At 44.4% G+C, this 27,931-nt stretch overlaps 1 protein-coding gene across 3 annotated transcripts in view; it reads right to left on the reverse strand.

Annotated features, from left to right (window-relative positions):
• Positions 1-27,931, reverse strand: part of VWA3A (von Willebrand factor A domain containing 3A) — a 544,099-nt gene that overhangs the window by 155,978 nt on the left and 360,190 nt on the right. For all 3 annotated transcript variants that reach the window (XM_086940772.1, XM_086940773.1, XM_086940771.1), the window contains 2 exons: positions 15,109-15,261; positions 9,949-10,057 (listed from right to left, as the gene is read on the reverse strand). In XM_086940772.1, the coding sequence (XP_086796898.1) occupies positions 9,949-10,057; positions 15,109-15,261 (262 nt within the window). The remainder of the gene's footprint in view (positions 1-9,948; positions 10,058-15,108; positions 15,262-27,931) is intronic.

The raw sequence follows: 27,931 nt of genomic DNA on the forward strand, positions 1-27,931 counted from the left end.
TAGATGTTTCGGAATGGAGATTTGAGGTGGGGTTGGTGGTGGAGTCTGTATGAACTCTAATGTATGGCTGAATTGGACAGGGTTTAAGACCCATTGGTCTGCTGTTATATCTTGCCAGCGTTGAATATAGTTGGATATTCTTTCTCCTAAACAAAGCACACTGAGAAGTGGAAGAGGGTCAGAGGTCTAGGCTTAACGACTCCACAGAATATATAGCCCCAAGATGACATCACAATAAACAAAAAATATCCTGCAGTCGACAATTAACAAGACAAGAAAGAGACTGTGCAAAACCATATACTGAAAGGCCAAAAATACGCAAAATTTGTGCGGATTCCCATCACTCACCGAGCCCGGTGACATGCTTCATCATCTGGGTCTCCTTTTTAGGGCTACAACTCCAACCTAATGATGGAGGAGCCCAAGGATGTTAGGTATGGTATCTTACAGATGTGAGCGAGTATAGTAAACAACAGGTATGGGAAATGAATGCAGTGCAAAAAGTTACGTGGTGTGAATTTATAATTGAAGCAGAATCAGACTCTGATTTTTATTCTTGTCTGATCCTGAACAAATGTTAAAAACAGTGCAGGGACGGATTTCAACAAATAATCGTCCATTAACAAGAATCAGTCGACATGTTTCAGCACCTATAGGTAAGAAATAACCTTGTGCTTTCATCAGGACCTCTTGGATATAAAATGCTACTGCAATAAAGTGATGTGATCAAAATGAAAAGTGAAAGGATACACTGCGAGCTTGATTTCTCACAGGGTACCTCAACTCAACAAAAAACACCCAGGTGTGTAAACGCGGAGTATCAAGATACGCTTCTAGCATGACCTATATGTACCTACATAAAGTCAGGACACTGAACACAAGGACCCACAGCCGAAGCTGCACAAAAACAAAGCACATTGAGAAGTGGAAGAGGGTCAGAGGCCTAGGCTTAACGACTCCACAGGATATATAGCCCCACTATATACATTGGGACATCGTGAGGCGAGCACCACTGCATGGTAATATACATGGGGCAGATTATATATTCATTTACAATTACGAATATATAATGGAATAGTATTTGGAGATTCGTACCAATGGACTTTAGGACACCCTGGCGTTTTGTCATACCAGTATAATGACAACAAATGTAGAACACAGATTTATCTGTTTTGAAGCATGTGTATGTTAACCATGTAACAGGTGACTACAAAATTCTTGGCAAGGAGTAATTTGCTTTACAGTATCGTTTTACAATGAATGATATATGACCACATTATTTGAAGTGGTTGATTCATTGCTTTAGGAATGAGAGGTTTTTGTTAAAGAAAGGATAGGGTTTCACTTTGCAAATGGGCATTGGTTGTGTTTTTAACATGTAGAAGAGCCTATACACCAGACTTAACTAGGATTGGTTGTTTTGTCTCTTTTAGAGCGGTGCCTCCTTCTGTCCTGAGCTGTTGCCAGGTGGGGTGAGGTTTTTCCTCCAATCTCTTGAGGTAAGACTCATTGGAGTGGGTTGCAGATTTTCTGCACACATACGATGGCTAATTTACGCTACATGTATTGGTTCTAGACAATTATAGACTGTGCGCCTAAACTGTTTGTATGCACCTCTTATATCTCTTTTAAATTTGTCCAAGAGGCGTGAGGAACGGAATCTGTGAGAAATCAAGCTCGCAGTGTATCCTTTCACTTTTCATTTTGATCACATCACTTTATTGCAGTAGCATTTTATATCCAAAAGGTCCTGATGAAAGCACGAGGTTATTTCTTACCTATAGGTGCTGAAACATGTCGACCGATTCTTGTCAATGAACGATTATTTGTTGAAATCCGTCCCTGCACTGTTTTTAACATTTGTTCAGGATCAGACAAGAATAAAAATCAGAGTCTGATTCTGCTTTAATTTTGAATTCACACCAGGTAACTTTTTGCCCTGCATTCTTTTCCCATACCTGTTGTTTACTATACTGGCTCACATCTGTAAAATACCATACCTAAAACATCCTTGGGGTCCTCCATCATTAGGGTGGAGTTGTAGCCCTAAAAAGGAGACCCAGATGATGAAGCATGTCACCGGGCTCGGTGAGTGATGGGAATGCGCACACATTTTGCGTATTTTTGGCCTTTCAGTATATGGTTTTGCACAGTCTCTTTCTTGTCTTGTTAATTGTCGACTGCAGGATATTTTTTGTTTATTATTCTTTCTCCTAGTCTGAAAAAGGGAATAGCCATAGCCTGTAAGCTGTCATTGATGTCAGCCAGTGTCCTTTCCCTGATGTCCTGCTCTATCTCTTGGTGCTGGCCTATTGCAGACTGATTGTGGTGGTTGCCGTTATGAGTACTGGGGACGAAACTGCTGAGAGGCAGATGAATATGAGGGGTAACGATTTCCGATATTGAAGTGTGCCCAATAACTTAGCTGTGTCAGTGTCTGTTTTAATGGCCTGTAGGCCTTCATAAATATGCTTGCTGAAAAGGGCTTTGCCATTGAAGGGTAGATCCAATGTTCTTACTTTAGACCTCTGGTCTAAAAGAGGTAGCTTTGAGCGAGCCCTTGCTCCTTAACACAGCAGCTCCTGCAAGTTGTTATGTTATGTTATGTTATTCTAAACTTTTTAAGCGCACGGGAACCCAACGGTTTCATGGCGCTAGCAGTGAGGAAGGATTGAAAAGCAGTTGACCTATCCCGAAGCTTGCTTGAATAGCCAGGTCTTCAAGGCTCCCCGAAACTTCATAAGATTAGTAAATTTCCTGAGCGACAGAGGGAAAGAGTTCCACACCTTTGGGGCAAGAAAAGCAAATCGACACCTGCCCTGGCGCTTACGTTTGAAGGAGGGTAGGGTAAGAAGGGACAGATGGGCAGAACGAAGATTGCGGGTAGGCTCATGCTTGACGATTAGGTTATTGATGAACATGGGGCTTTTCCCGTAACAAGCCTTAAAGGTCAGACATCCTACTTTAAATATTACCCGTTGGACTATGGGTAACCAGTGGAGAGTAGCCAGCAATGGTTTTGCCGAGCTCCCACCGCGGTGCTTGAAGATCAATCTGACAGCTTGGTTTTGCACAATTTGCAAGCGTTTAGACAAAAACAGGGGGAGGCCTAGGTAAATAGAATTAGAGAAGTCTAATCGGGACAAGACCAGGGCGAGTACCACTTGAATGAGCGCAGAGTGAGTGAGTAAATGAGCAATTTTTCTGATTTTGCGCAGTTGAAGGAAGCTGGAGGAAATCACAGCTCCCACCTGGCCTTTCAGAGAGAGATCAGAGTTAATGGTGATCCCGAGGCTTTTCACCGAGAGAGAGGGGGAGGGAGGAGATCCCATTGTTGACGGCCAGTAGTAGGGGCCCCAGCTGATCGAACTTTTGCCCGGGAGTACTAACTCGGTCTTCCCTGGATTGAGTTTTAGGTGGTTCAACTCCATCCACCGTTGAATGTGCAGCATGGTCGCCTGGAATTCCACGACAGAGTCAGTAGAGTCCAGTGGGAAAATTAGCTGCAGGTCGTCAGCATAGTTGTAGATCATTACCCTCCTGTTCTTTAAGGAATGTAAAAGGGGTTTAAGATATAGATTGAACAGGAGGGGGGACAATGACGAACCTTGCGGGACACCACAGGTGGTTAACAATTTGGGCGCGGTAAGGTTCCCAAGTTTAACTGCCTGGGTCCGATTGCTCAGGAATTGTCTGAATGCAGTAGTGGCAATGTCCATGGCACAATCTATCACCTCCGATGATGTGAACTCACCTTTCTTTAGAACTTTTTTGGCCTCTGCTTTGATGTCCTCTGGGAGCTGGTCCAGATATGGGGTAATATAAGACCACATTTGGTGATCATATATCCCAAAAACCACCGGAGAACTTGCCGCACTTACAGTAAGCACTGACATGGATGAAAAGCACTTACCAATATTATCAAGGTACCTACCTTCTTTGTCTGGCGGGGCTGAGATTAGCACTGAGATTTTTTCAGAGCTGCACTGGGCTGCCTGTGTGAGAACTGAATCAGACTTTGGATGACCAGTGAGACATGCAGGAGCATCCTCTATAGCTTTGTTTTTTTTATCCAAGCATGGCAGAATCTCAGTAACAATAGGCATAGCTCTTATAGTCTTCCAAAAATGCTCCTTGATATCATACAGAAACCAGTTCGTCTGCACAGTGGGCATGGGCAGATTGAACCTCTTAGCTGCTCTTTCTAGAAGGTTTTGCAATCCCCCAATGTCTTCCGTTTGGGAATCCACTGGAGTTGGTGATGGAGATGATGGTGTAGGCAATAGAAAATTATCCCACTCTGTGTGGGGGTCACAGAGCTCCCCCTCTTCTCAAGTGGTTGGGTCCTGGAGGAGAGCTGTTTGAGGAGCATGCCTTACTGACGTAGACAATAACAATGGTGTATGCTGTGGAATTGATGGAGATTTTGCAGGTGAGGAAGCTTGTGCAGTAGTAGATGAAGTTGGTGGAAAACTCTTTCTATAATCTGAGAGAATGAATTGCAGATCTGTAACTAAGGAAGAAGGTAGACTCACCATTTCTTCTTGGTATTGGTGATGATATTGATCTTGAAGGGCATAATATTCTTGCTCCTCATGGCACTTGACGTGCAGTTCGGATGGGCTGTGTGCAACCCCAAACAGCCCCTCCTCATCTAAATCTTCTCCATCCAAGAGAAAGGCTGGTAACAATGGTGACACCTTGCTTGGAGAGGTATGTGCAGGAGTTAACCGTTTTATTTTTTCTTGTTTTTGCATTTTTTCTCTCGTTGATGGGGCAACTGATGATGTCATCGACAAGGATAGTAGCAACGACATCAAGAAAGCAGTGTGTTCCGTCTAAGGAAATGCCCTCGTCATTATCAACACGGGGCTGTTGTTGTCGATGAAGGAATCGTCTTCACTGTCATTGAAGATGAAGTCAGAGTGATCTTCAGCATCAATGGTCCATGTGTATGAGCTGTTGACGAGGATGTTGTCGAGAAAGACGATGCCGGAGTTAGAGTGGAGACTGTGGTTATGGTCGCTGTCATAGATACTGATGTGTATGTCTATTTTCACTGACGGAGAGACGCTTGTTGATGTTCTGTCAGTAGATGGTGCAGATGAGGGTTTCTTGAAGGAGTGAGAGACTTTAGGTGGTGGTGCAGGCAGCTCAGACCTAGCCTTTTCGGGTATTTGTGAGGAGACCGATGGTTGTTTTTTCTCCTTTTGTCTGACAGAGACCTCACCCTCCTGAGTAGATTTTGAAGGACTGCTCCCTCGGGGAGACCCATGAGTTGTCTCTTTTGGGTTACCTACTCCCTCTCACATAGCCCAGGCACTTAACCCCTTCTCGTAGAAAAGAGACCTGCTCGGAAGCAATCCTCTCATTTAACTCCTAACATGTTATTAATTATGTATTGTGTAAAACTAATACACACCACAACAAAATAAGGATCAGAGAAGCTTGCCTATGTGTTTACTAACATGAATAACTCAAGTGACTTCCTAAAATGGCTGCTAACGGGAAATATTGTTTGCGCATGCGTCAATTGCATCTACGCAGTATGATGAGCTGTCGCTTGGAGGGATATTCTTGCGCATGAGCAGAAGGTGTTAATATGGCTTCCTGAAGACTCACATGCTTTGCATCTGCTTGCTTGAAACTAAATGGAGCTATTTTACTAATGCTAATGCGGGGAAAATATTAACGAGTAAAGGGAATTAGAGTAGAGATGGGTGGCATCATACAGTGAAACACTTAATTCTTGAAAGTAACGTCTGTTTTTTTCTGACTTCTTAATTAGTGTGCATTTGGGCCTTTCGTATGAGTCCAGAGTTTGTTAGACACATGACCTCCACACATGCCTGGTGAGATTGAGCCGGAAGAATGATGTGCGGATCAAGAAGAGTGCAAGGCAACAGCCTGCCTGAAGTCTGGGAAACTGGCAGTACACGACCTGAATGAATAAAACCTCATAATAAAATTATACATTTGTATCAAATGTAATGTGAATGCGGGTGGGAAAATAAAGCATGAATAAAAATTAAGGGGATGGGTTTATTAACAATGGGCTAACTGAAAAGAGTGATATGTAGGCATTGTGTGATGATTTTTCCCCCTCGCCTGACCAATCAGAGTTAGTATTTTACGATATTGAACCATCAATGGGTGGTACATGATGAGAGACAAGGTATAATTGAGGTAGTTTTTAGTTAGTTGGAGAGACGTCGATGCTGAGATGCTGTGAGCCGTGGGTGCTGTTGGAGAGATGCTGTGAGATGCTGATGAAGAGCTGAATGCAAAACCTCCTATCCTAAATATTAGGCTTAGAAAGAAGATCGCTGAAGAATCTCGAGGAGGAAGAGAGTGTCAGAGAGGGGTGCGGCATGATCATCAGTGCTAGAGAGGTCATCTATCCTGTCCTGAATCCTGTTCTGAAGTCTTTGTCTCCTGACCTATCATAGGAGACCCCTACCAGCCCTTTGGCCACGGGTTGGTCTTCACACCATCCTTGGTAATTATCAATTTCGTGAGTTTGCAGATGCTCTTTTCTTTCTGTCCTCTCCTTTCTGAGCATAAGTCATTTCAAGTTTGAAGTATGTGGTAATGATTTGATTAATTGAATTTTCTCTCCTATGAGTGATGGTGAATGTACTGTACTTTGTAGTGGTTCACATGCAAATAATTTAGATAAAGATTAAAACTTTCCCCGAGTCTGTGGTTATTTGCCTAGAGCGTAAAGTTAGAATAGAATTTTCACCATCAACTAGTTCAACTAATGGTCCATCGAACAGAGGAAAGAACTTTTTGATCTGTGAAAGGTTGGTTAGGAATAAGGAATAATCAATCTTGAGGTATGGAAATTAATACATTTTGACTCCAACGGTTTACTCAGATTGTGAGTGAGTTTTTATGGGCCCAGGTGAGTATACGGTATTAGAGTATCTGTTGCTGGTACGCCGCTGGATCATGGGCACAAAGCTGCCTGTAACCTATATACATAGATCCCTATATCCCCTGCATGTACTGATTGCTCTAGCACTCGTATGCTCAGCCCCTATACCTGTTTATCTCCAGATACTTCTAACCAAGTTCGCTTTATTGCAGATTATGGAAAAGGTTTTATTTTAGTCATGTGCAAATTAGCAAAAGGGATTTACACATGTGAAAGATGCAATGTTTGTGCACACAAATTTTACCCCGGCAAAAAACCTGCACTCATACGACGGGCCATGCTTGTGGCAATTGCAGAATCTAGGGCCCGATGTAGGTAAATCCCATTTACCGATTTTGAAATACCGAATTTTACCGATTCGGTATTTCAAAATCGGTAAATGGGATGTAGGTCCCAACATCTGGATTCGTTACCGAATCCTTAACAATTCTTTAATTACCGATTCGGTAAATACCGAATCGGTAATGCCCATTCATTCCTATGGGCTTTGAAGCCCATAGGAATGATTAGGCATTACCGATTCGGTATTTACCGAATCGGTAATTAAAGAATTCACAAGGGTGCAGGGGGTGTCACTTTGACACCCTTTAGCACCCCCAAAACGGGCATGTGTGCAATGTGGCAAAGCGCTCTGATATCTGCAAAGATCTTGTTTGCGCTATATAAAACGTTCAAAATAAAAATAAATAAATAAAGACATGCCCTAAGGGCACGTCTGTCTGTCACATGGCACATGTGTACATGCACAGATGTGCATGTACACAGGAATCGGTATTTTAGCATGGATTTGTATTCCATGGTAAAATACCGATTCTGTAAGCCATGTGCTGATGGAACATTGGCTACCTACATTGCATTTTCGGTAATTTTACCGAATCGTTATCATTACCGATTCGGTAATGATAACGATTCGGTAAAATTACCGAAAATGTGCCCCTACATCTCGATAGCCCTTTACCGATCGGAAACGGCCGAAAATCTGTATTTTCGTCCGATTCCGATCGGTAAAGGGCTACCTACATCGGGCCCCTAATGCCTTACTCCACCATTTAATAGAAATGCTCCTTAGCTTTTCATTGTGATACTCCACCTATATCCCAAAGATCAAAAGCTATCAAAAAAAAAAAAAAAGCACAACTGGATTTTCAGTATTTAGGGAAACGTCCCTTTTTAGGAAGTTTAGAAGGGCCTTTAAGAAAGATTAATGTCTAATGCTCTTTTAGGCTTGTGGCGAAATTAATATGTTTGTGAATTAGGCTGGTTCATGTTCTTACATATACAAATATATTTAAGTTGTCTCCAGGCAAAAGGGCAAATACATGCTGCTCCCAAAGATAAAAATTAACACACTCACATAATTAATTTTGGGGTTTATTCTCCAAGTTTTATAAATACCAAAGTCTATCAGTGTAGTGAGAAAAGGCAGGTATGGAGCATTCTGTATACATCCTGAGTATCTAGAATCTAGGCATTTTATTAGCACCTGCACCATTGTCACTACAATAAAATTGCAGTCTCTCTCCACCCTTACCTTCATCACAGTTTGTTTTCTGCCATTTGCTTGAGAAACTGCAGTGAACGATGCAACAGAGCATGCACTGTGAAGGCAGCTGACGCGAAAATGAAACCACAGGCTGCATCGAACTTTCAGAACGGTGCTGTACCGTTTTAATAGTTTTTTCCAGTACTGCAATCCAGTGGGACACTGAAATTAACATCTGGGACTTCCAGTCTCCCTTGGGATTTGCCTCGCCCGGCCTTGACGAAGCCAAGGGTCGCAGGCAACAAGCCAGGGGTCGCAAGCTGAACACCAGAGGTCGCAGCTGCGACCCCTGCAACCCTCAAATGATGTCCAAATGTAAACATTGTGGGTAAGAATGCAGGAAAACATCAAACACGCTGTCACTTTTCTATGCAGAGTTTCGGGCATTTTTCAAGCATGCTATACATGGGAAAAGCTTTGCGGAACTAAGCAAATCATTTTACCACTGGGTATAGGAACACTCTGCTGAAATTTAGTTCTGGTGGGAAGTAAAGGAAATATTATTTGCATCTATGTAAGGAACCTGGCACTGAAACCACAGTGGACTTTCTTGGGAAAAGCAAAGGAACAGCAAACACTAAATACCAAGCAATAACTGTAAAAACAGAAGTGGCAATGGGATGAAGGGAAATGACCAAGAAAACAGAAAAGCCTCACAAAATTGAGGGATGGTGCCCATGAGAAATGGAATGCTTCCTTGGCAGCAAAGGTAGTGCACTGCTACACAAGTTTGTGAAAACATTCGGAAACTAGCAGCAGAATAATCATTAATTGACAAATACATTTTATATAACACATGGCACAGACACATACATATGTACATTTAAGTGCACAAATTTACCTGTAGAAATAAAGGTCAATAGGAGAAGCAAATGAGAAAATAATTAGAAGGCCTTAAAGGAACTCGCAAACAGTTAATCAATCATGTAAAAACTGTTAAAGATTAGCAAATGCATGCAATGAAATATTGTACTCTTAGATTTATTTACATTGCCATTGTTCATATAAAAACATGAACATGGCAAAACAATAACTTAATATAACTTAGTACAACATAGTATACCATAACATAACTAAACATAGCAGAACATATTTCAGTTTGCATAGCGGCATAGACAGCTGTTTAACATTTAATGCAGAGCGAAACAAACAAAATATTGTTTAACACCTCTTTCACAGGCAGAAGGAATAGGTAAGGTGTAGTATCTCAGTATGAGTCAAAGAGTGTGAACAGATGTGTATACAACAATATAATATTGTGGAAGGGTGTACATACACAATTTTGATATTAGCACATTCGCATTTAAAAATAAATAAAAATCTGAATGGTCTCTGATGAATTCTAAAATTCCCCATCTAACCCTGCCAGCCCTATAATACAGTGGTTGGCACAGGAAGGTACATCTGCGGGAATGCCAAACAAATACTCAACCAAGTCAACCTGCAGACTGAATAGGAAACATACCTGACAAAAGCCATTGCATCCGTTGTAAATACCTTCGTAACACCTTCTCCACCTGCTCAATGTACTCTTCCAGTTCTTTAGGTTGAAACTGCAGATGTTTCACAACACCCTGCATGATTGGGCATGAGAAACACACATGCAATTAGATACTGAATCCTGAATATTACATGGTTTAGAAAATAATATAAAAAGTATTTTAAATGTCATCTCTTACCACATAATTGAAAACGTGACAAAACACAAGGGGCCAGATGTAGGTGGCCCATTACCGGTCGGTAAACCCGAAATTCGGTAAATTATAGGCTTACCGACCGGTATTGCGCCATTTCCGATGTAGGGGATACATACACATACATAGGTCATGTATGTGTGCCACATGTGCACACAAGCACTATTCAGGGGTGCAACAGGGTGTCAATGTGACACCCTGCCACCCTTGAATGTTTTCCTATTTTACCGAATCCGTATTTACCGATTCGGTAATTCACATTCATGCCTATGGGCCTCCAGGCCCATAGGAATCAATGGGATTACTGAGGGCCATATGTAGGTAAATGGCATTTACCGAATTGTAAATACCGAATTTTACTGATTCGGTATTTACAAATCGGTAAATGCCATGTAGGTAATTATTCGGTAACAATTACCGAATCGGTAAGATTCGGTAATTACCGAATCGGTATTTACCGATTCAGTAATTGCCATTGATTCCTATGGGCCTTGAGGCCCATAGGAATCAATGTCAATAACCGAATCGGTAAATACCGATTCGGTAAAATTACCGATTTGTCAAGGGGGACAGGGTGTCACTTTGACACCCTGTTGCACCCCTGATTCTGGCTTGTGTGCCATGTGGCACACATACATGCCCTTAGGGAATGTATGTGTGCCACATGGCACAGGTGTACATGCACAGATGTGCATGTACACAGGAATTCGTTATTTACCATGCAATTGTATTTCATGGTAAATAACGAATTCCTACATCCCATATTACCGATTCTGTAAATTTACCGATTCGGTAATTTACAGAATCGGTAAATTTACCAAATCGGTAAATTTACAGAATCGGTAATATTTTGGCCACCTACATCTGAAACTCAAAATACCGGTCGGTAACGGCCGAAATCGGCCGTTACCGACCGGTATTTGGCCACCTACATATGGCCCTGAATCTGTAAATACCGATTTGGTAACTACCGAATCGTACCGATTCGGTGATTTTTACCTATTTTTTCCTAGATTGCATTTACCGATTCTAAAATACCGAATCAGTAAAATTCGGTACTTTATAAATCGGTAAATGTACTTTACCTACATCTAGCCCATGGTGTGCTGTTTTAGATATTGCATTTCTAAACTGGCTTTCTCAAACAGATTTTTAACAAGTTCATTGTTCAAATGAATGAATTACGGCTATTTATTCCACCAGGAGATGACATTGACAGTTCTGCATAAGGTAGAACACACCTATGTCCATGAGTTTTGTGCTACTTAGGCTTCTTTATTTCTGCCAGTTTAATCAGCAAATGAAGATTCATTTTCATGCTTTTGGATTTTTGATTGCACAGAGGGCATTGTACTTGCATGTGTGTAATCAATGCAGCATATAGATTTGAGAACATTTACTTCAATTTAAATTTAAAACTGTGTAAGCTATACCTTTGGTGATATCCAAAGTTAGGGAGATGCCTTAAAAAAATGTTTTTGGGGCTTTGTGAGTCTCACTACCTAATTGTTACAAAGTGCGAGACTATGGGCATCACTGTCACCTGAAACCCCAACAACCTGAAACCACAAACTGATGCAATCTTGTGAGCATGAAAGTGATTATGAGTTGTTACCTTTCAGGTGGAGATAAAGCCCAAATCGAATTATGTCCAGGTAGTGACAGATGAGTGTTTCCCACTGAAAGGACTGGATAGCACCAATGCCAATATGTTGGTGAGGACCCAAGCAACTCCAATCACTCCCAAAAGGCAGACAGTTGTACGAATTGTGCCGCCCTACCACCCAAATCCCATTTAAAGCCAGTGCCTACGAGACTGTAAGATCGGATGAGTGGTAGAGACACCTTCTTGAACATTTCAAGTGACAGTAAGTTCTTGCGTTTAATCACACAAAGTATAGATCTTATTTCTAATTTTTTAAGAAATAGAAGTCCGGATGACATGAAAACCAGGCTACTACCTCACTAGCACTGAGTATCAGAAGCATCTGTCCTGAGGAGTTCTTGATAGACATTGAAGAGAAGAAGGGTCATTGAGGGGTGCTCCCATGATGGAGAGAGTAGGGGGGATATTCCAACATCTTTAGATGCCAGACTAGCATCCATTGTTCGAAACAAGTATAGTAGAAGGTGTTAGTATACAGCTTTTTCTTTGTTGTTCTCTTAGTGTTTTGGACCTTGAACTTTAAAGCATTAAAGGCCTTGGAATGACACCAGATTGTCAAGGGAGCTGGAGACGTGTGAGGAGGTCGATTCACAATGATCTTTAAGGCCCAATCTGTGATGGTGTCAATGTTATAGTGGTTCACAACCATTTATCAGTGTTATCTGTTTCAGAGTCTTTGGGTCCCCATTTTCGGGGTCACAGTTTTTTCTAAGTTTCTCTCTGCCCTTCTGTCTGTATTTACCTGTTCCTGTATCTCCCTATCTAGGTGTGGTGCTCCCTTTCCTCTGTTTCGCTGTCCTTTCTGTGTCCTGTGGTCGGTGTCTCCCTGTCCCAAAGGCTCCTTTTCCTAGTGTCCTTATCTCTCTGCCTGTATCAGTTGCTATGTCAGTGGCCAAGATTGTACCCATGTCTCTCTGTCCAGGTGTTGGTATCTCCATGTCTTGTCATTTCTTGAACATATGTCTGTGTGCTTTTGCCAAATGCCTGCCTTATCAACACTGGCCTCAAAACTGAATAGAGTGGAATAGATTGTGTTGAAAACTGTGTCCTTTGAGGTCTCACTGTTCCAACTTCTCAGATAATTACCACTTTGCACTATATTTGAAACATGTAACTGTGTGAAGGGTTAGATTGTAAATGCACTTGCCTGTAACTAAAGTTCCTCATTAGGGGTATTTTTTATAGATTCAGATGAGATCTGCCCCCTTTCTTCGTGAGAATTATCATATATTTGACAATCACCCAGTTCTAAACTCTCAACATTGCTTTCAGGGGCTAACATCAGTCTTATGCATTCATTTCCTAGAACTGAAGGTGCCTGAAAAACACGAATGGGCTATAGAATCAATGTCAGAATTAAAACTGCTAGGTCATTAATTTACAAAGAATACCCATCACGATGACAGAAAATAATGCCATAGCATTCGAGCTACACACTACTGACGAGGACCAAACAGGCCACACCACAGTCTGGGGCAGCTTGTGTTACCGTTCCATACAAAAAAGCGGCCTGGCAGTTCAGGCTGGACTATTCCTATTGGATATGGGCCAGAACTGATTTTCATATGGCTGGTTCCTGCCTAAGGTGGGAAAATGGGCAAGGATGAAGGACAACTGCCTGAACCTTAACACGGACAAGACAGAGGAACTGATTTTCATAAATAAAATCTCCCCATGGGACGCATCCTGGTGGCCCTCAGAGCATGGTCCTACTCCTACCCCCCACTGACCATGCTAGGAACCTAGGCATCATTCTGGACAACGAGCTAACCATGCCGACTCAAGTCAACTCGGTGTCCTCCTCCTGCCTCTTCCTCCACCGCATGCTTCGTAAGATATTCAAATGGCTACTCCAAAGCTCAAGATGCACCATCAGCCAGGCTCTCATCTCCGGCCGACTGGTCTATGGCAATGCTCTCTACTCAGGGATCGCAGCTCACCTCCTCCAATGACTACAGACGATACAGAACACCACAGAAAGACTCGTTCTGGATCTCCCTAGATGAACGAACATCACTCCCTACCTCAGGGAACGCCATTGGCTCCCTGTACAGAAAAGATGGCAGTTCAAGTTCCTAACCCATGCATACAACGCCCTTTACAACTGCAGATCCACCTATTTAAACCACTACCTGAACTTCCATCAGCCAACCAGACACCTCAGCTCCGCGTCCCTATCTCTAGCCCTCACCGCCCGCATCCGATGTAGCAAATGCGGAGGTCACTCTTCTCCTACCTAGCAGTGAAGACATGGAAGGAGCTACCCTTTCGTCTACAAACCCCCCATCTCTTCCAGCGTTCCAAGAGTCACTGAAGACCTGGCTATTTGGCTAATCAACTAGAACCTGGATACCGTCATGGGTGACAAGAAGCGCTCAACAAATCTACTGATTGAGTGATTGATGGTCAAAAACTGATGGACTGGATTGTAGCCTGGAGTAATTACCATTGGCTGAGAATAATTCAAGCAACCCACTCATCACTTGTTTGTTATCCTCAGGAAATAATTCACTTATGAATCTATTAAAGATCTAATGGATAGAGAACTAAAAAAAACGATTAAGATCAACTGAAACAACAGCTGATTGGACTAATACTCATTAAGTGTTATTTTCATGTCTTCCCTTCCTAAATTCTGTGACATTTCATTATTTTGAGCTTATTCAATGTTCAGACAATCAGAACTACGAACATTAGATTGTGATTGGAAGTGAATCCAAAAACCTGGAATGCGTAAATACTTTCATTCTTTTGCTCACGCCACGGCCATTTGCGATGCATGTGCACCAACCTGGATTCATGTTCACACTTGCATGAGGGAAGAGGCTAAACGGATACACCTGCAGCCCCCGCAGTGCGGGGGCCCCCAGTCTTCTATACATAAAGGGAGGCCCCCTCAGCTTGTCAGCTCGTGTGTATAGGTATTGCCAGGGGTCTCCTCACCATCCCTTGCAGGGAGGCCCCCTAATGTTTCCTCACGCCACTCCAGGGTCTACATTTTCTCAGGAATATTTCCTTGTCTCCTAGTTCACCAGGCTCAAATGTACTGGCAGAGTGTGGTTTTATTTACATTCATTGAAAATGCAAAAAACATCTTGGAGGGGATCAGAAGTAAAACCTGCTTATTTCTTCAATATAGAGAATTGAAATCTACTGCTGCATAGAGAAAGCAGAGTGTTCAAACTAAAACACATTCTTATTCTCAATATATAGCATTTGGACTTTCGCTACTGACATAATAGCCTCAGTTGTACGTTTTACTTACGTTGACTTCAACACTTGGGAAGATGGTGCAATACTTAGCAGACACTTTCTTGTGCAAAGACTGCACCATTTTTTTCTGATGAGTGCAATCCGGTCCAAACATCAGGATGGACAATTCCAATTTCAGTTTCTTTAAACCGTACTTCTTTAACCACTTTAAAGGATAGAAAAAAGTCATATGTAAGATTAATATACCATTGAATTACATTTTAACCTTTTCAAAAGTACAATAGCATTTAACAAGCTCATATAAATACCGAACATTTATATGAGAAGAAACTTCACATACCCTTAAAACGGATTTCAAAATGTAAATTTCTTAAAGTGCCTCCTAGACGTCACATCGAAATATAAGGAAATAAGATAGTAGAATTGAATGCTAATTTTTGCTTACTTTTATAATTATTTAAAGTAACAATTATGTGGTGGATAAGAAATAATTTGCTTATGCCCTGATTACAAGGTGGGGGAGGGGTTATTTCCAATTCCTGCACAAACAGAAGTTTGTACAGGGATCGGAATTCTGAGTTGAGCAGTCATTCCTACTCTCTGCATTTTTTGGCAGGTCAAATTGTACTGGGAGATAACGCCCAGAAGAAGGAGAAACATGCAGTATTTGGGGGCAAATGCGTTAATACCATAGTCGCAAAAACTAGTTGAAATTTGCGGCCAGTATTCTTGACACCTGTGCAGAATTTTGAGCACCAACCAATCTACCAATAGGTCAGTTTAAAAAAATTCCTAATTGAAGTGGGTTGCAATCCAACATATCTCATTAATATTCAAGAGGTAGCTCTAAAATTACAACTCATTTCGATTGGTGGCTATCACAGGGATGGTGATCTGCAAGGAACAGCAGACCACCATGTATTTGACTCCCTTTAAATAAAGAACCTTTTTAGGTCTCGCGACCTATCAATGCGCGCAAGCGCATTGAGCGGAGCGAGAATTCATGTCCTCAAAATCCTCGTCAAACCAAGGGCTTTTTGCTGCGGTTTTCTTTAAGTTCACGTGAATCACGTGACCAAACAAGCACGCGCATTCACGGCCGCACAGCACATCAAAGGGCTTCGCCCAGCGTGCACTCTGCGGCTTCTCCTCCCCTAATTAATCATGGCTGGCCGGCCGGCCGTACTTTCAGTTTCCCGGCCGCTCTGCATTATCAGGTACATGTTGGTGACGCATTATTTCACTTTGTCTCCGTGCGTGCATTTATTTAATGTTATCCTCTCGTTCATTAGGTCCTATCTCTTGCACTTAGGTCAATGTGTCTCTATCACACTCTCATTATTTCCCTTTCTTTTTCTGCCCACTTCTCCCTCCTCTCTCTCCTCTCCTCTTCTCCTCATCTCCGTCTATCACTCATTCTCCCTCAGTCGCCTCTCTGCTTCATTTGCTTCTCTTGTTCTCTATCTCATTGGATTCTTACCCCCTTGATTCTTTCTCTCATTCTCTTTCTCTAGACTCTCTCTCATCCTCACGTTTCCTCTTTCTGTCTCTCACGCACTCTTTCATTGTCACCCCTCAAAGTGCGGCTGGCGAACAGCGAAACAATGTTCACTGGAAAAACATCGATTCTGGACGACGCTGGCCCGCCGCCACATATCACAGGAACAGGAGGAAGTAGAGGTGTGCTGCCATTTCTGGCTGTGGGATTGTAGTGTCTGCTGCTGCTGCCTGGGAGCGCTCCATCTGCCTCAACATGGCTTTCACGGGGCTAGCAGCCTTGAACACACAAGCACATTCCTGCCAGAGAGCCCTCCCCCACTGCAGGCTGCATCAAAACACAAACATCGCTGCGCAGACAGAGCATGTGGGCATTCCACCACACCACAGACAGCGGCTGGGGGAGGGGAACAGTGGTGACATCCAGAAAAACATACCCCACGGGTTTGTTGTGATGGGGCGAATATTTTAATGCCTAACACTTCTGAGTGAACTCTGTCACTTTCCTTTATCCCTCATGGCGGATGGCGTTTAAACGTCCTCATGTCCGTGCAGATGCAGACTTGTCTAGATTGTTTTTCTTTCATGTTGCTGTCATGATTGCTGCTCATGGTGTAAACCACTGAATGGTCTCCATGATTCTAGCCTTTTCATGACTCACATTTGGCTTCTTAAACGGGTGGATTGAAACATTCGATTTGCCTAGTTTATTTTCGTACACGTTTTTGGACCGACTTGACCGTGATACTGACTTTAGTACCTATTGCTCTCAATGCTTTCAAAATTATATAGGTTGAGATTTTGCTCCACCCAAGAAAGTATTTCCTCTCACACCTCCTAATTCTTTCAGTTTTGTGTATGACTACGCCTCCTGTGGATTGCTTCCAATGCAAAGCATGGGGGACTAATTTGCATCTCAAAAATGCACTGAATCATCGTACTTAAATTATCACGTAGCTACATTGCACATAGAAAGCTATTTATAATTTTTTTTTAACTGTACCAGGCTTTATTAAATATTTTTAGTGAGCACTCAAAATAGAAGCTCAACCTCTTTAGCTTTTCTTAATAGTGCTGGTGATAGTATGATATCTGCAGCAGGTGCAGATCTTTTCCCTTCCACATTGTCAACAGTTATTGCGTTAAACTGAGGGAGCGATTTCAGATATTTGAGTGCCTAGCACAGCGTGTAACACTAGCCTGCTGTGCATTTGTGATGCTCGTATCCAGGGGCATGTAGTTCAATTTGGAAACAGTGAGCAAGGTTTACCTCTAATGCTTCTGTCGGGCTCTGTCTGAAAATAAATCTCTACTCCGAGAAATATTGGGTTCAAAGAATTCACTTTCGTCGCACAGGCGCTCTACTTACCCTGCACCAGAAAAGATCATTATGATACGGCCCCTATGAGACCGTGTTATGCTGTCCTGAATGAAAGGTCTACTAATGTGGGTGCATGCTCGACTCTGCGTAAGAACGCCGATTCTGGAGTATGCACCCTGCAGGTCACCAGCACCACTGTCTGCGACACAGCCTTCTTCTTAACTATGACTGTCAAACCCTTCAAGAATTTCATGTCTGCTCCCTCTCTGTGCTGCTCTCCCCTGCTGCACTCTTGTGCTCTCTAGAGATGTGGCCTAACGACCAGAGCTGCCATCTAAGTCACGTAAATACAAAACATGTTGCATTCCAAAATGCTATAGGTGTCACGTTCGCGAAAGTTATAACTATTGGCATTGTAAATGACAAAACTATCAATTTAGCTATTTTAAAAACCAACACATAAATAAAATATTTGTAATTTACAAGACTAATAGCTCCAACTTTCCTACTGCGAGACCTATTGGCAACGCCAGTGCTTGTTTGGAAAGCAGCCATTTTCCTTAAAGGAATCAGGAATGCTTTTACAAAAGGTTTTCTTCACCGAGAACAAGGGGAAATGGAAGACACTGAACTGTAACATTAAGAACGAGTAGAAAGAGTGTAGGACAAGAATGTTATAATGTGAAATTTCAGCAGACAACTGTTACAATATTGGCTGAATAATTAAAACAAGAATGTGGGAGTTCTCTTAAGGGGGAGGGTTAGGGCCATTGTCTTCAAGCTTAATTTGAATGTATGTTGTAAAAGTAAGTAAAGCTACATTTAAAAAAAAGTTTTTCTTTTTTGGAAAGTTTCTTTGAGAGTTTGACAAGGGTCTGCTGGACCACTGCAGATTCCTCGTGAAACTTTTTTCAACGTTCACAAAGGGTAAGGGGTCCAAAGGGGACCTAATCCCTTTTGTGAATGAGTTACCTACCCAACTTGGGGGCCTGTAACTTTTCAATGGTTTGGAATAGGTATTTCAGTGCTAAATCATTGATACATATGGACAGGAATTGCTATTTGGAAGGGGTGCCTAAAACAAGCTCCTTCGAAACAATAATTTGTTAGCCATTTTCTAAACAAATTTTAGGGATCTACACATTTTAAATGACTCCTAAAATGGGTTTAGTATTAAATCTGTTTATTGAAAGAATATGACGCATATATAAACAATACATGTCCAAACGGCCCCAATCATTGTTTACAGTGCAAAAAAGAAAGCTCAATTAGGAAGACTAACAAAGCCATATCACCCCACGGAGCCTGTGGCATAAGCAGGCACATTATGGATGCAAACAATCTTTAACAAAAACGGGAAACAGCAAAAACCAAAACCCCCCCACACCCCTTCCACTCCCCACAACCCACCCACCACCCCAGTTCCAAGTCCACTACTCCCCCCTATCAAGTGCACCAACCGGTCTCTGTCTGCTCCACATCTGACAGGCGCAACAAGCGCAGGTAGCGAGGACACGTGACCTTTCGAAACTCCGAGGCCAGCAAAGACAAAAATGGCTGCCACAACTCTGAGGATTTGGCACCCTCCCCGCCAACGTTAAGGAAAGTTTCTCCATACCTAATACATGCCACAAACGATGGAGCCATCCCTGGAACGTGGGAGCATGTGCAGTGCACCAAAGCAGCAGAATATTTTGAATAGCAGAACCCAGGGCGCAGCGGGTATGTGATGGGATTCGGCAACCTCAACAATACAGAAGAAGGAAACCGAAGGATCTCTGTGTCGAAATGTGCATCAACCTCGTCTAGGACCTGTTTCCAATACCCCTGAAGCAGAGCACAATCCCAAAGCAGGTGGACTAGTGTGCCTGTCTCCCCACACCTGCGCCAACATGTCGCCTCCCTACCATGATCCATCTCGTGTAGCCTCTCTGGCATGTAGTACCAATATGTTGCGACTTTAGTGAGGGTGTCTGTAAGCCCCATGTGATAGGCGGAGGGCCGAGCCCTGTTAAGATACCCTCCTAATCTTTGTGGCTGAGCACCCGACCCAACTCCCTTTCCTAAAGCGCCATCCCTGAACTATATAAATGCGTGTATTTGACTTGTAGCATTCTGTATAGGTCCGAGATGAGTTTTTTATCCGATTTACGTGTGATTAGCCAGTACTCATACGGCCACAAACTTCTGTTGGCCGTAGGGCGTACCTGGCCATTAAGTGCCCAGTGTCGAGCTTGTAAATATCTGAGCCTCTCCGACTCCGGCAAACCATAAACCAGTCAGAAGGCCGCAAATGTTAACAATCCTCCCTCTGCATATAAATGATACAAGAACCGACATCCCGCCGGCCGCCATTTCACGAAAGCCACAGAATCTTGTCCCGGGGTAAAATCCGTGTCATCCATTAAGGGTGTAAGAGGCGATGGAAAGGAGGTGAGCTCATGTTTGACATTGGTGGTATCCTACACTTCCAGAGGAACCCTGGTAATGTATGAGGCGTACAGGTTGAGGGGTCTATGCTGCAGACGGAGGAAGGGAATCTCCTGAAGCGGGCGGCCTGCTTTCGCCTGGTCCTGAAAGAGCCAGTGCTTCTCCGACTCCCACCTGCTCCACTCTATGAGGAAGCGTAACTGGGCAGCCTGAAAATAAAGGAGGCGATCTGGGAAGCCGAGATCCCCTTTCTCAGCGGGAAGCATTGTAAGTCGAAGCTCCATCTGAGGTTTTTTGCCATTCCAGATAAACTGAGCCAGTTCCGACTGGGTCTGGCGAATCCAGCCCACCGGTAGCAGCAGGCGAATAGTACGAAATAAATAGAGAACCTGGGGAAGGATCGTCATCTTTACAGCCGCCACCTTTCCCAGCCAGGACAGGGGGAAGTGCCTCCATCTACCCAACTCATACCTGATTTTCTGGCTCACCTCCGCATAATTGATACGCACCGAATCCGGGAGTGTAGACGCCAGCTGGACCCCCAGGTACGGGATTGCTTCGGACGACCAATGGAAGGGAAAGGACTCTTGCAGGTATTCCCGTGTGGGCACGTCTAAAGACAGGTCCAGGGCCATGGATTTATTCATGTTGACCTTAAAGCCCGCCACTTGTGCAAACGCATCGAGGGACGCAAGACACGCCGGCAGCGACTCCCTAGGATTGGACAAAGAGAGAAGCACATCATCTGCATACAAACTTATAGTATGCGTGCAGCCTCCAAACTTAATCCCCTGCACCTTCGGGTCAAGCCTCAGCCTCTGTGCCAGCTGCTCCATGTACAGAGCAAAAAGCAGGAGCGACAGCGGACACCCCTGTCTCGTACCCCGGTCAATAACGAACCGAGGAGTGGCACTGCCATTAACCCGGACCGTCGCAGTTGGAAACTTATAACAGTTCATAACAAAAGTGGGACATTTCTCTCCCATGCCCACCTTCACTAGGACCCGTTCCAGGTAGGGCCGATGAACCTGGTCAAAGGCCTTCTTAGCATCAATCGCCAGCATCATGAATTCTCCGGCTGTATGGGTAGCTTTTTCTATTAAGTGCAAGGCTCGCTTGGTGTTGTCAGCGGTTTGGCGCTCCGGAATAAAGCCGGCCTGATCCGGGTCAATCAGGCCACTCATAAAAGGCGCAAGACGCGCCGCAAGACGCGCCGCAAGAATGCCCGTATAGAGCTTAAGGTCGACATTAAGAAGAGAAATCGGGTGGTAGGCCCCACAATGCGAGCGATCCTTCCCTGGCTTGGGAATGACGGAAATAGTGGCGTCTAGCAGGTCGCTAAGAATCGCGCCGGCTCTGAGAATGAGGTAAAGAGGGCTGTCAAAAGGTGGGTCACTTGAGAGCAGAACGTCTTGTAAAAACTGGCAGGAAAGCCATCTCGCCCTGGCGCCTTCGCCAGTTTAAGATGCGAAATAGCCGAGATGACCTCCTCCAGCCTGATGTCTCGGTATAGGAGGTCTGCCTTCTCTTTCGTAAGAGCGCTAAGAGTGATGGGAGCAAGAAAGGACTCCCTGGTGGATGAATTAGCGGTGGATCTGGCATAGAGGGAGGCATAAAAATCACTGAAGGCCGAGGCTTTATCCACGTCCTCAGTAACCCGCTCACCCCCCTGAGTGAGGATCTCCCGCACAGCCTGTCGCTGTCGTACCTCGCGTAGCCTGTTACCCAGCAGGCGCCCACACCGGTCCACGCCAGTATAAAACATATGTTTCAACCGCAACGCCGCATACTCCGCCCAGTTCTGGTCTAACGCCGCTAGCTGATGTTGCATGGCCCTAAGTTGTTTCCAAACCCGGGGGCCCCTGTTCGCTGGTGCATACATTCTAACTCCTTCATCTGACGTGTAAGTTCCTCCCTCTTACGTGCGAGCTCTGACGTCAAAATCCAGATAGAGGATTAAGATATTTATCGCAACACGTGATCCCAGCTCAGGAAATATCTACATTTGTCAACTACCACTACGGTAGGAGACCTTATATACTCTAATATATGTGTCATGCTTAAAGGATAAATCTATATATGACCGCAATTTTACCGACTTGGAGATAACTGTGGAAATGTTGCAATGGTGCCGCATGCATATTCGGGACCGATATGTTTGATGATGGTTATGGATGGGCCCATCCCGGAAAAATCCAATATGAGTTGGGGATATACAGAAGTACATGTAGTATCTATTTTTGGTGAATGCAACTTTTTAAACCACCCTTTGTAAGAGTGCTGGTATTATCGAGTCTGTAATTTGAAATCTCCGATGTGGGACAAAGAATGAATCAATTCAAATAGTTAGGAATACGTTTGACGTGAAAATGTGTTGCAGTCATACGCTCAGATTTAAAGGTCAAGTAATGTTAACAACTGTTTCTGTTAATTGCAATCCTGGTAGTACTATTACATACAAATTGAATGTGAGGTAAAATACCATGTGTCCAACCAAATGATTTGTCTGCTTGACAATATTAGCTTAAAACCCGAGGCTCTGCCTAGGGGTGAAACTTAAGTCGTGTCTCTTTTTTAAACTATCTATGCAGCCCAGGAACTGAACACAAGGGACAGAACACCTTTTTATGATAAAATGTAATTGCTGCATTTTTTAGAAAAAGTTGTATGGTTTTAACGTTAGCTTGACTTGGTGAAGCTAATAATGTTTGTCTTTCATGTTTGTAGCACTTTATTTGCTTTGAAGGTATTTACACGTGGTTTTTTGTATGTTTTATTCCATGATTTACAGCCCTGAAGAAGTTCCGCTTGACGGAACGAAACGCGTTGGCTGGTCTTTCAATTGGAACATTAAAGCAATCCTGAACACTTTTTTGCAATTACGGACTCAGCGTTCTCTTATTTTGAACAATTATTTTTTGAACATAGACTTTATCACCGATATATGGTGTAAAACAGACTGTTGGAGCGGTGCATTTCATAATTTGTTCTACTATTGATTTTTCCCAAAGTTGTTGGGATATACTCTTGGGACAGGGAGTATTTGAAAACTGCACGCTATTTGAAAGATAACATAAAAATAGATATTGGTGACATATGGATTGGTGCTGATAAGGTGTCATAAGTGGTCCACTGTCCACACTGTATAGTAGAGAAGATGGGCTCTGAGTCTGACGCTTGTCCGACGGTGCCTGTTTTGCAGCCGATGCCATGGTGTCCCGCTTCTGGCTCTCCTGGACCTTGGCAAAGAGATCTTTCACTGTTTTGTCTCTGCGTCCTCTGGAGGTGGACATCGCCCACCCCTGACGCCACCGCTCTCCACAGTTGAGGCCTCTGGCCAACATATAACCAGGCAGCAAGTTCACCATACTCCTCACCGCCCGGACTGCGCAGCCCCTGTTCTGCCTGTATACTTCCGCCACTGAGGAGCCAATCGGGCCCACATTCTAACGGCGGACCCCCACTGCATGCACAGGTCCACCACACCTATACGTGGCACACCTGCTGCTCCGTTCTCCGGGTCCCAAATATGCCCACTCCTCCAGCAGGGCCCACCGCAGTCCTCCGCCGCACACTTGCTTCCAATCCCAGGGCCCCTTTTCTCAGACCCAGCGCGGGATCCAGGGGGTACCCAATTCAGTCCGCAGTGCACCAGGACCGCTTCCACCTCCCGCCGGGCCACACCAGTCAAGTCCGTGCCTGTGCGCACTCAAGCCGTTACCCCAGGCCCAGCTTCCAACGGGGACCCACCTTCAGCAGATCCCAGCCTGACGCTCTTCACCTGCGACGGGGCACTCCTTGACCACTCTCCGCCTCGGTAGATGTCGCCCAGCAGACCAGCGCTGCACCTCCTCCGCAACACTGGCCTCCCGATCTCCGCTTCCTCCGGGGCACTCCACATGAGACCTCTCCGTGACGATACCAGCCGAGGCCGCCCGTGTCCCGCAGCCGATCACCAACTCTCTCCTCTGCCAGGGCACCGCTGCCGCTTCCAGCGGCCCCGGGGCCGGCGCCACAAGGCCTCCTCAGCCACACCTGATGTCAGCTCCAGCAACAGCGGGTAGCGGGGACCTCAAGATGGCGGCTCCGCCACCGCCCAGGTCTGCTCACAGGCTGCGCACAGTTCCTCTCGGTCCACAATCTCCAGATAGCTAGAACCGGCTCGGGTCACCGGTAATGTCCGCAGCTGTCACCGCTTGCCCAGATGCCACCACTTATGGCCGGGAACTCAGGCCGCGCCACACCGCCTTCTCGGACCTCCGCGCCCAGGCCACCGATCGGGCTCCCCCGGCTCTTGGGTGCAGGCTGAAACTCAGCAGCCACCGCCGTCGCCAACAGAGGCCTCGGGGCCTCACCGAACAAAGCGCCTCCTCTGCCACCTTCACTGGATGCAATTACGGCCCGGAGGCCGGTGCTATTCGGGCCGTGGGCGGGAGCTACGGAGCTTTCCGTCCTCTCACGCCTCCATCTTGGCCACGCCCCCAAATGGGTTTAGTACTTGTGGAAAAACTTTCTTGCAGCAACAAACTCTGATTAGGAGTATTTGTCACTGTAAAAACATTTAGTACACCTGGCCCTTGGTGATTTAAATACTGATTCCGCATGTGACACCACATTTAAAAGTGAAAAAACTTGGAAAAGGGTGGAGTTACTTCACCTGTAACATTTCTCACCCCTGGATAATGGCATTTCCAGAGTGCAGTAAACACCTTACCCCGTCTGCCTACTTGTAATTAGTAGTTGTACTATCAATAACAGATTTTACAGATACTTTTATTTCTCAGATCCCTTAGAGCCAGCTGAACTTTCTCCTCAAGTAGCCATAAATGGCTTTATAGAAATTGCCACAGTTAAACAAGTATTTACTATACATCCCACCACCTGGAAAAAGACTATCCTAAAACCACTTTTTAAAAAACCCAACCTGGACCCAGCTGACACCAAAAATTACAGGCCAATAGCTAGCCTGTCCTTTCCAGCAAAAGTTGTAGAAAAACTTATGAATACCCAACTTTCTAAGTACACAAAAGAATACCATCTCTTAGACGGCTCTCAATTTGGGTTACGGAAAGGCCATGGAACAGAGACCGCCTTAATCAAGGCATCAGAGGACATTAGAATTATCCTGGACCAGGGAGGAATAGCAATACTCATCCTGCTGGACCTCTCTGCGGCATTTGACACGGCCGATCATACCATCTTGATCGACCGTGTCACTAAAATGGGGATCCAACACAAGGCTAGAGAACTGTTGCAATCCTTTCTCACCAATCGCACTCAGTCGGTTAATTTAGGCAATTTCCACTCTGCCCAATTAGCCCTACCATGTGGGGTCCCCCAAGGCTCATCCCTGAGTCCGACTCTTTTCAATATCTATGTGTCGGACCTAGCCAAAGTCATTAAGGCTCACGGGATGGGCCTTACCTCCTACGCCGATAACACTCAACTGGTGCTGGCAGTAAAAAACAATGGCGAAAGGGTGGCAGCCAATTTTCAGAAGGGCATGCTCACCATTAGTAGCTGGATGGCCAGCAATTGCCTCAAATTAAACTCGGAAAAAACAGAGGTCATGATCTTTGGTAAACTACATCCTGGCTGGTCACAAACCTGGTGGCCTACCTCCATGGGCCCCCCACCTGCTCCAGTAACCAATGTCAGAAATCTGGGCGTCACATTTGACGATAAACTTAACTTTGTCACCCATACCAACTCAGTGGCATCGGCCTCATTCCACAAATTGCGCACAATCAGAAAACTTCTGCCATATTGCCCTCTGAACGCTGGAAAAACTTTAGTCAGCACCTTGGTTATGTCCTCCATAGACTACTGCAACGGACTGTTCGCAAACGCCCAAAAGCGGGTCATCCAAAAGCTGCAAACAGTCCAAAACGCAGCTGCTAGAATTCTATCAGGAACACTTAAGTTCAAACCCATCTCCCATGTTGTCAAGAACTACCACTGGTTGTCAGTCAAAAAATGGATAAAGTTCAAGACACTTTGTATTGCCTTTAAAGCACCGTGCAACAATGGGCCCGAATTTCTAATTAACCACCTAAAAATCCACACACCCAATAGGGCACTTCGCTCATCTACTGCCCTTCAGCTGATGGTGTCACGCACTAGAACAACCTCCTGGGGTGACAGAAGGTTCGTGATCACCACGGCTAAACTCTGGAATACGGTCCCGCTGGAGATCAGATCCTGTCAATCTCTTCTCACATTTAGAAGAATGTTAAAAACCTGGCTGTTCAATCAATAAGCTCTCTATCAGGTTCCACCCACTGCAGTCCGTAGCGCCGAGACACCTCCGGGTATTTGTGCGCTCTACGCATCGCAAAAATAAATAAATAAAAATAAATAAATAAATTTCAGAGACAAAAAGGCGATCACAATGTAACACGAGCAGGGAGTGAGATCTGTTTCACAGTCAGCTGTACTGAATCTTACAGTCCACCACAACAGTACCAGCAGCACACATAGGGTGCCAGGGTATGAAATTGTTTCTGTAGCTTTTTCTTGGCAAATCTAGCACAAAGTCTGCAGTCATAGTTTGCAACTAATATTTGCTGACCGAATGCAAGGAAGCTGCATATCATTTCACGACGAAACACGTGTTGGCTGCTTAATCCGATGACTACTGTATGTGGGGCTGCTTAATCCGATGACTACTGTATGTGGATACTTATGAATTTTGAAGAATAAGGATCACCAAAGAAAATAAAGTTTTGGAATTGATTGGAAGGACTTGAGTTGATGACCAATACTTGGATTATTAACCTGTGACTGTGTCAACTTACGAACTTTATTGAACTTGAATTTGGATTTTGAATATAGAATATTTTGAGTGCTCAGGGAGATTCATTCAGTTTAAAGACCTACCGAGTAGGTTGTGGTGGGTGTTGGTAACCACACCTTTCCTCTGGAGCACCAGTTAGATACTTTGGAATTAACACTATACCCTTATTTGCAGAGCGCCCGGTTGGCCTGGGTTACCACTATTTTGTTTTACTAATACAAGTGGGTTGCCAATCTCACTGTGCTGAGTTCGCCATGGTACAGAGTTCCACTCCAATGGTACAGGATCCCCTGTGCAAATGCACATTTTATTTTTTGACCACAGGGAAAATATTTGTCCTACAGAGAAAGCCCTTTAACCACACCCCCAGCAAAACTGAGGGTGATCCATTTCTCTTTCCACCAGGGCTCGAGTCGGGGGTAGACACTGGTAGATGAGGTCTACCCACTATTTGCAGAAGGTGACGCGCTTTCAGCGGAGTGCCACGTGTCTTTCCTACTTTTCCCGGAATTTACAGAAATATGCCGATCTCGTCCCGGTGGGATTTTCTGACATGGGACACTTTCAGCAGTCTGCTTTTGTTCCGAGCACCAACGTGCAGGCAGAGAAGGGGCTTATCAGATTCCAGCTTCACTCATAACTAAAGCCGGAGTTCAGGGGCCATTAGGCCTCTATAGTTGGAGTATTCTGGCTGGGAGCTATGGGAGCCTCACACTTAGATGCAATGGAGGGGAAACACAAGCTCACATCTTATCACTTCCAGGTACATAAGACAGAAATGTTTTTGACTTTGTTCAGTCCCTGTATATACGAGATATGCATGCACGGCAA

The sequence above is a fragment of the Lissotriton vulgaris genome, chromosome 10, assembly GCF_964263255.1.
Source record: "Lissotriton vulgaris chromosome 10, aLisVul1.2, whole genome shotgun sequence".
NCBI lineage: Eukaryota > Metazoa > Chordata > Amphibia > Caudata > Salamandridae > Lissotriton > Lissotriton vulgaris.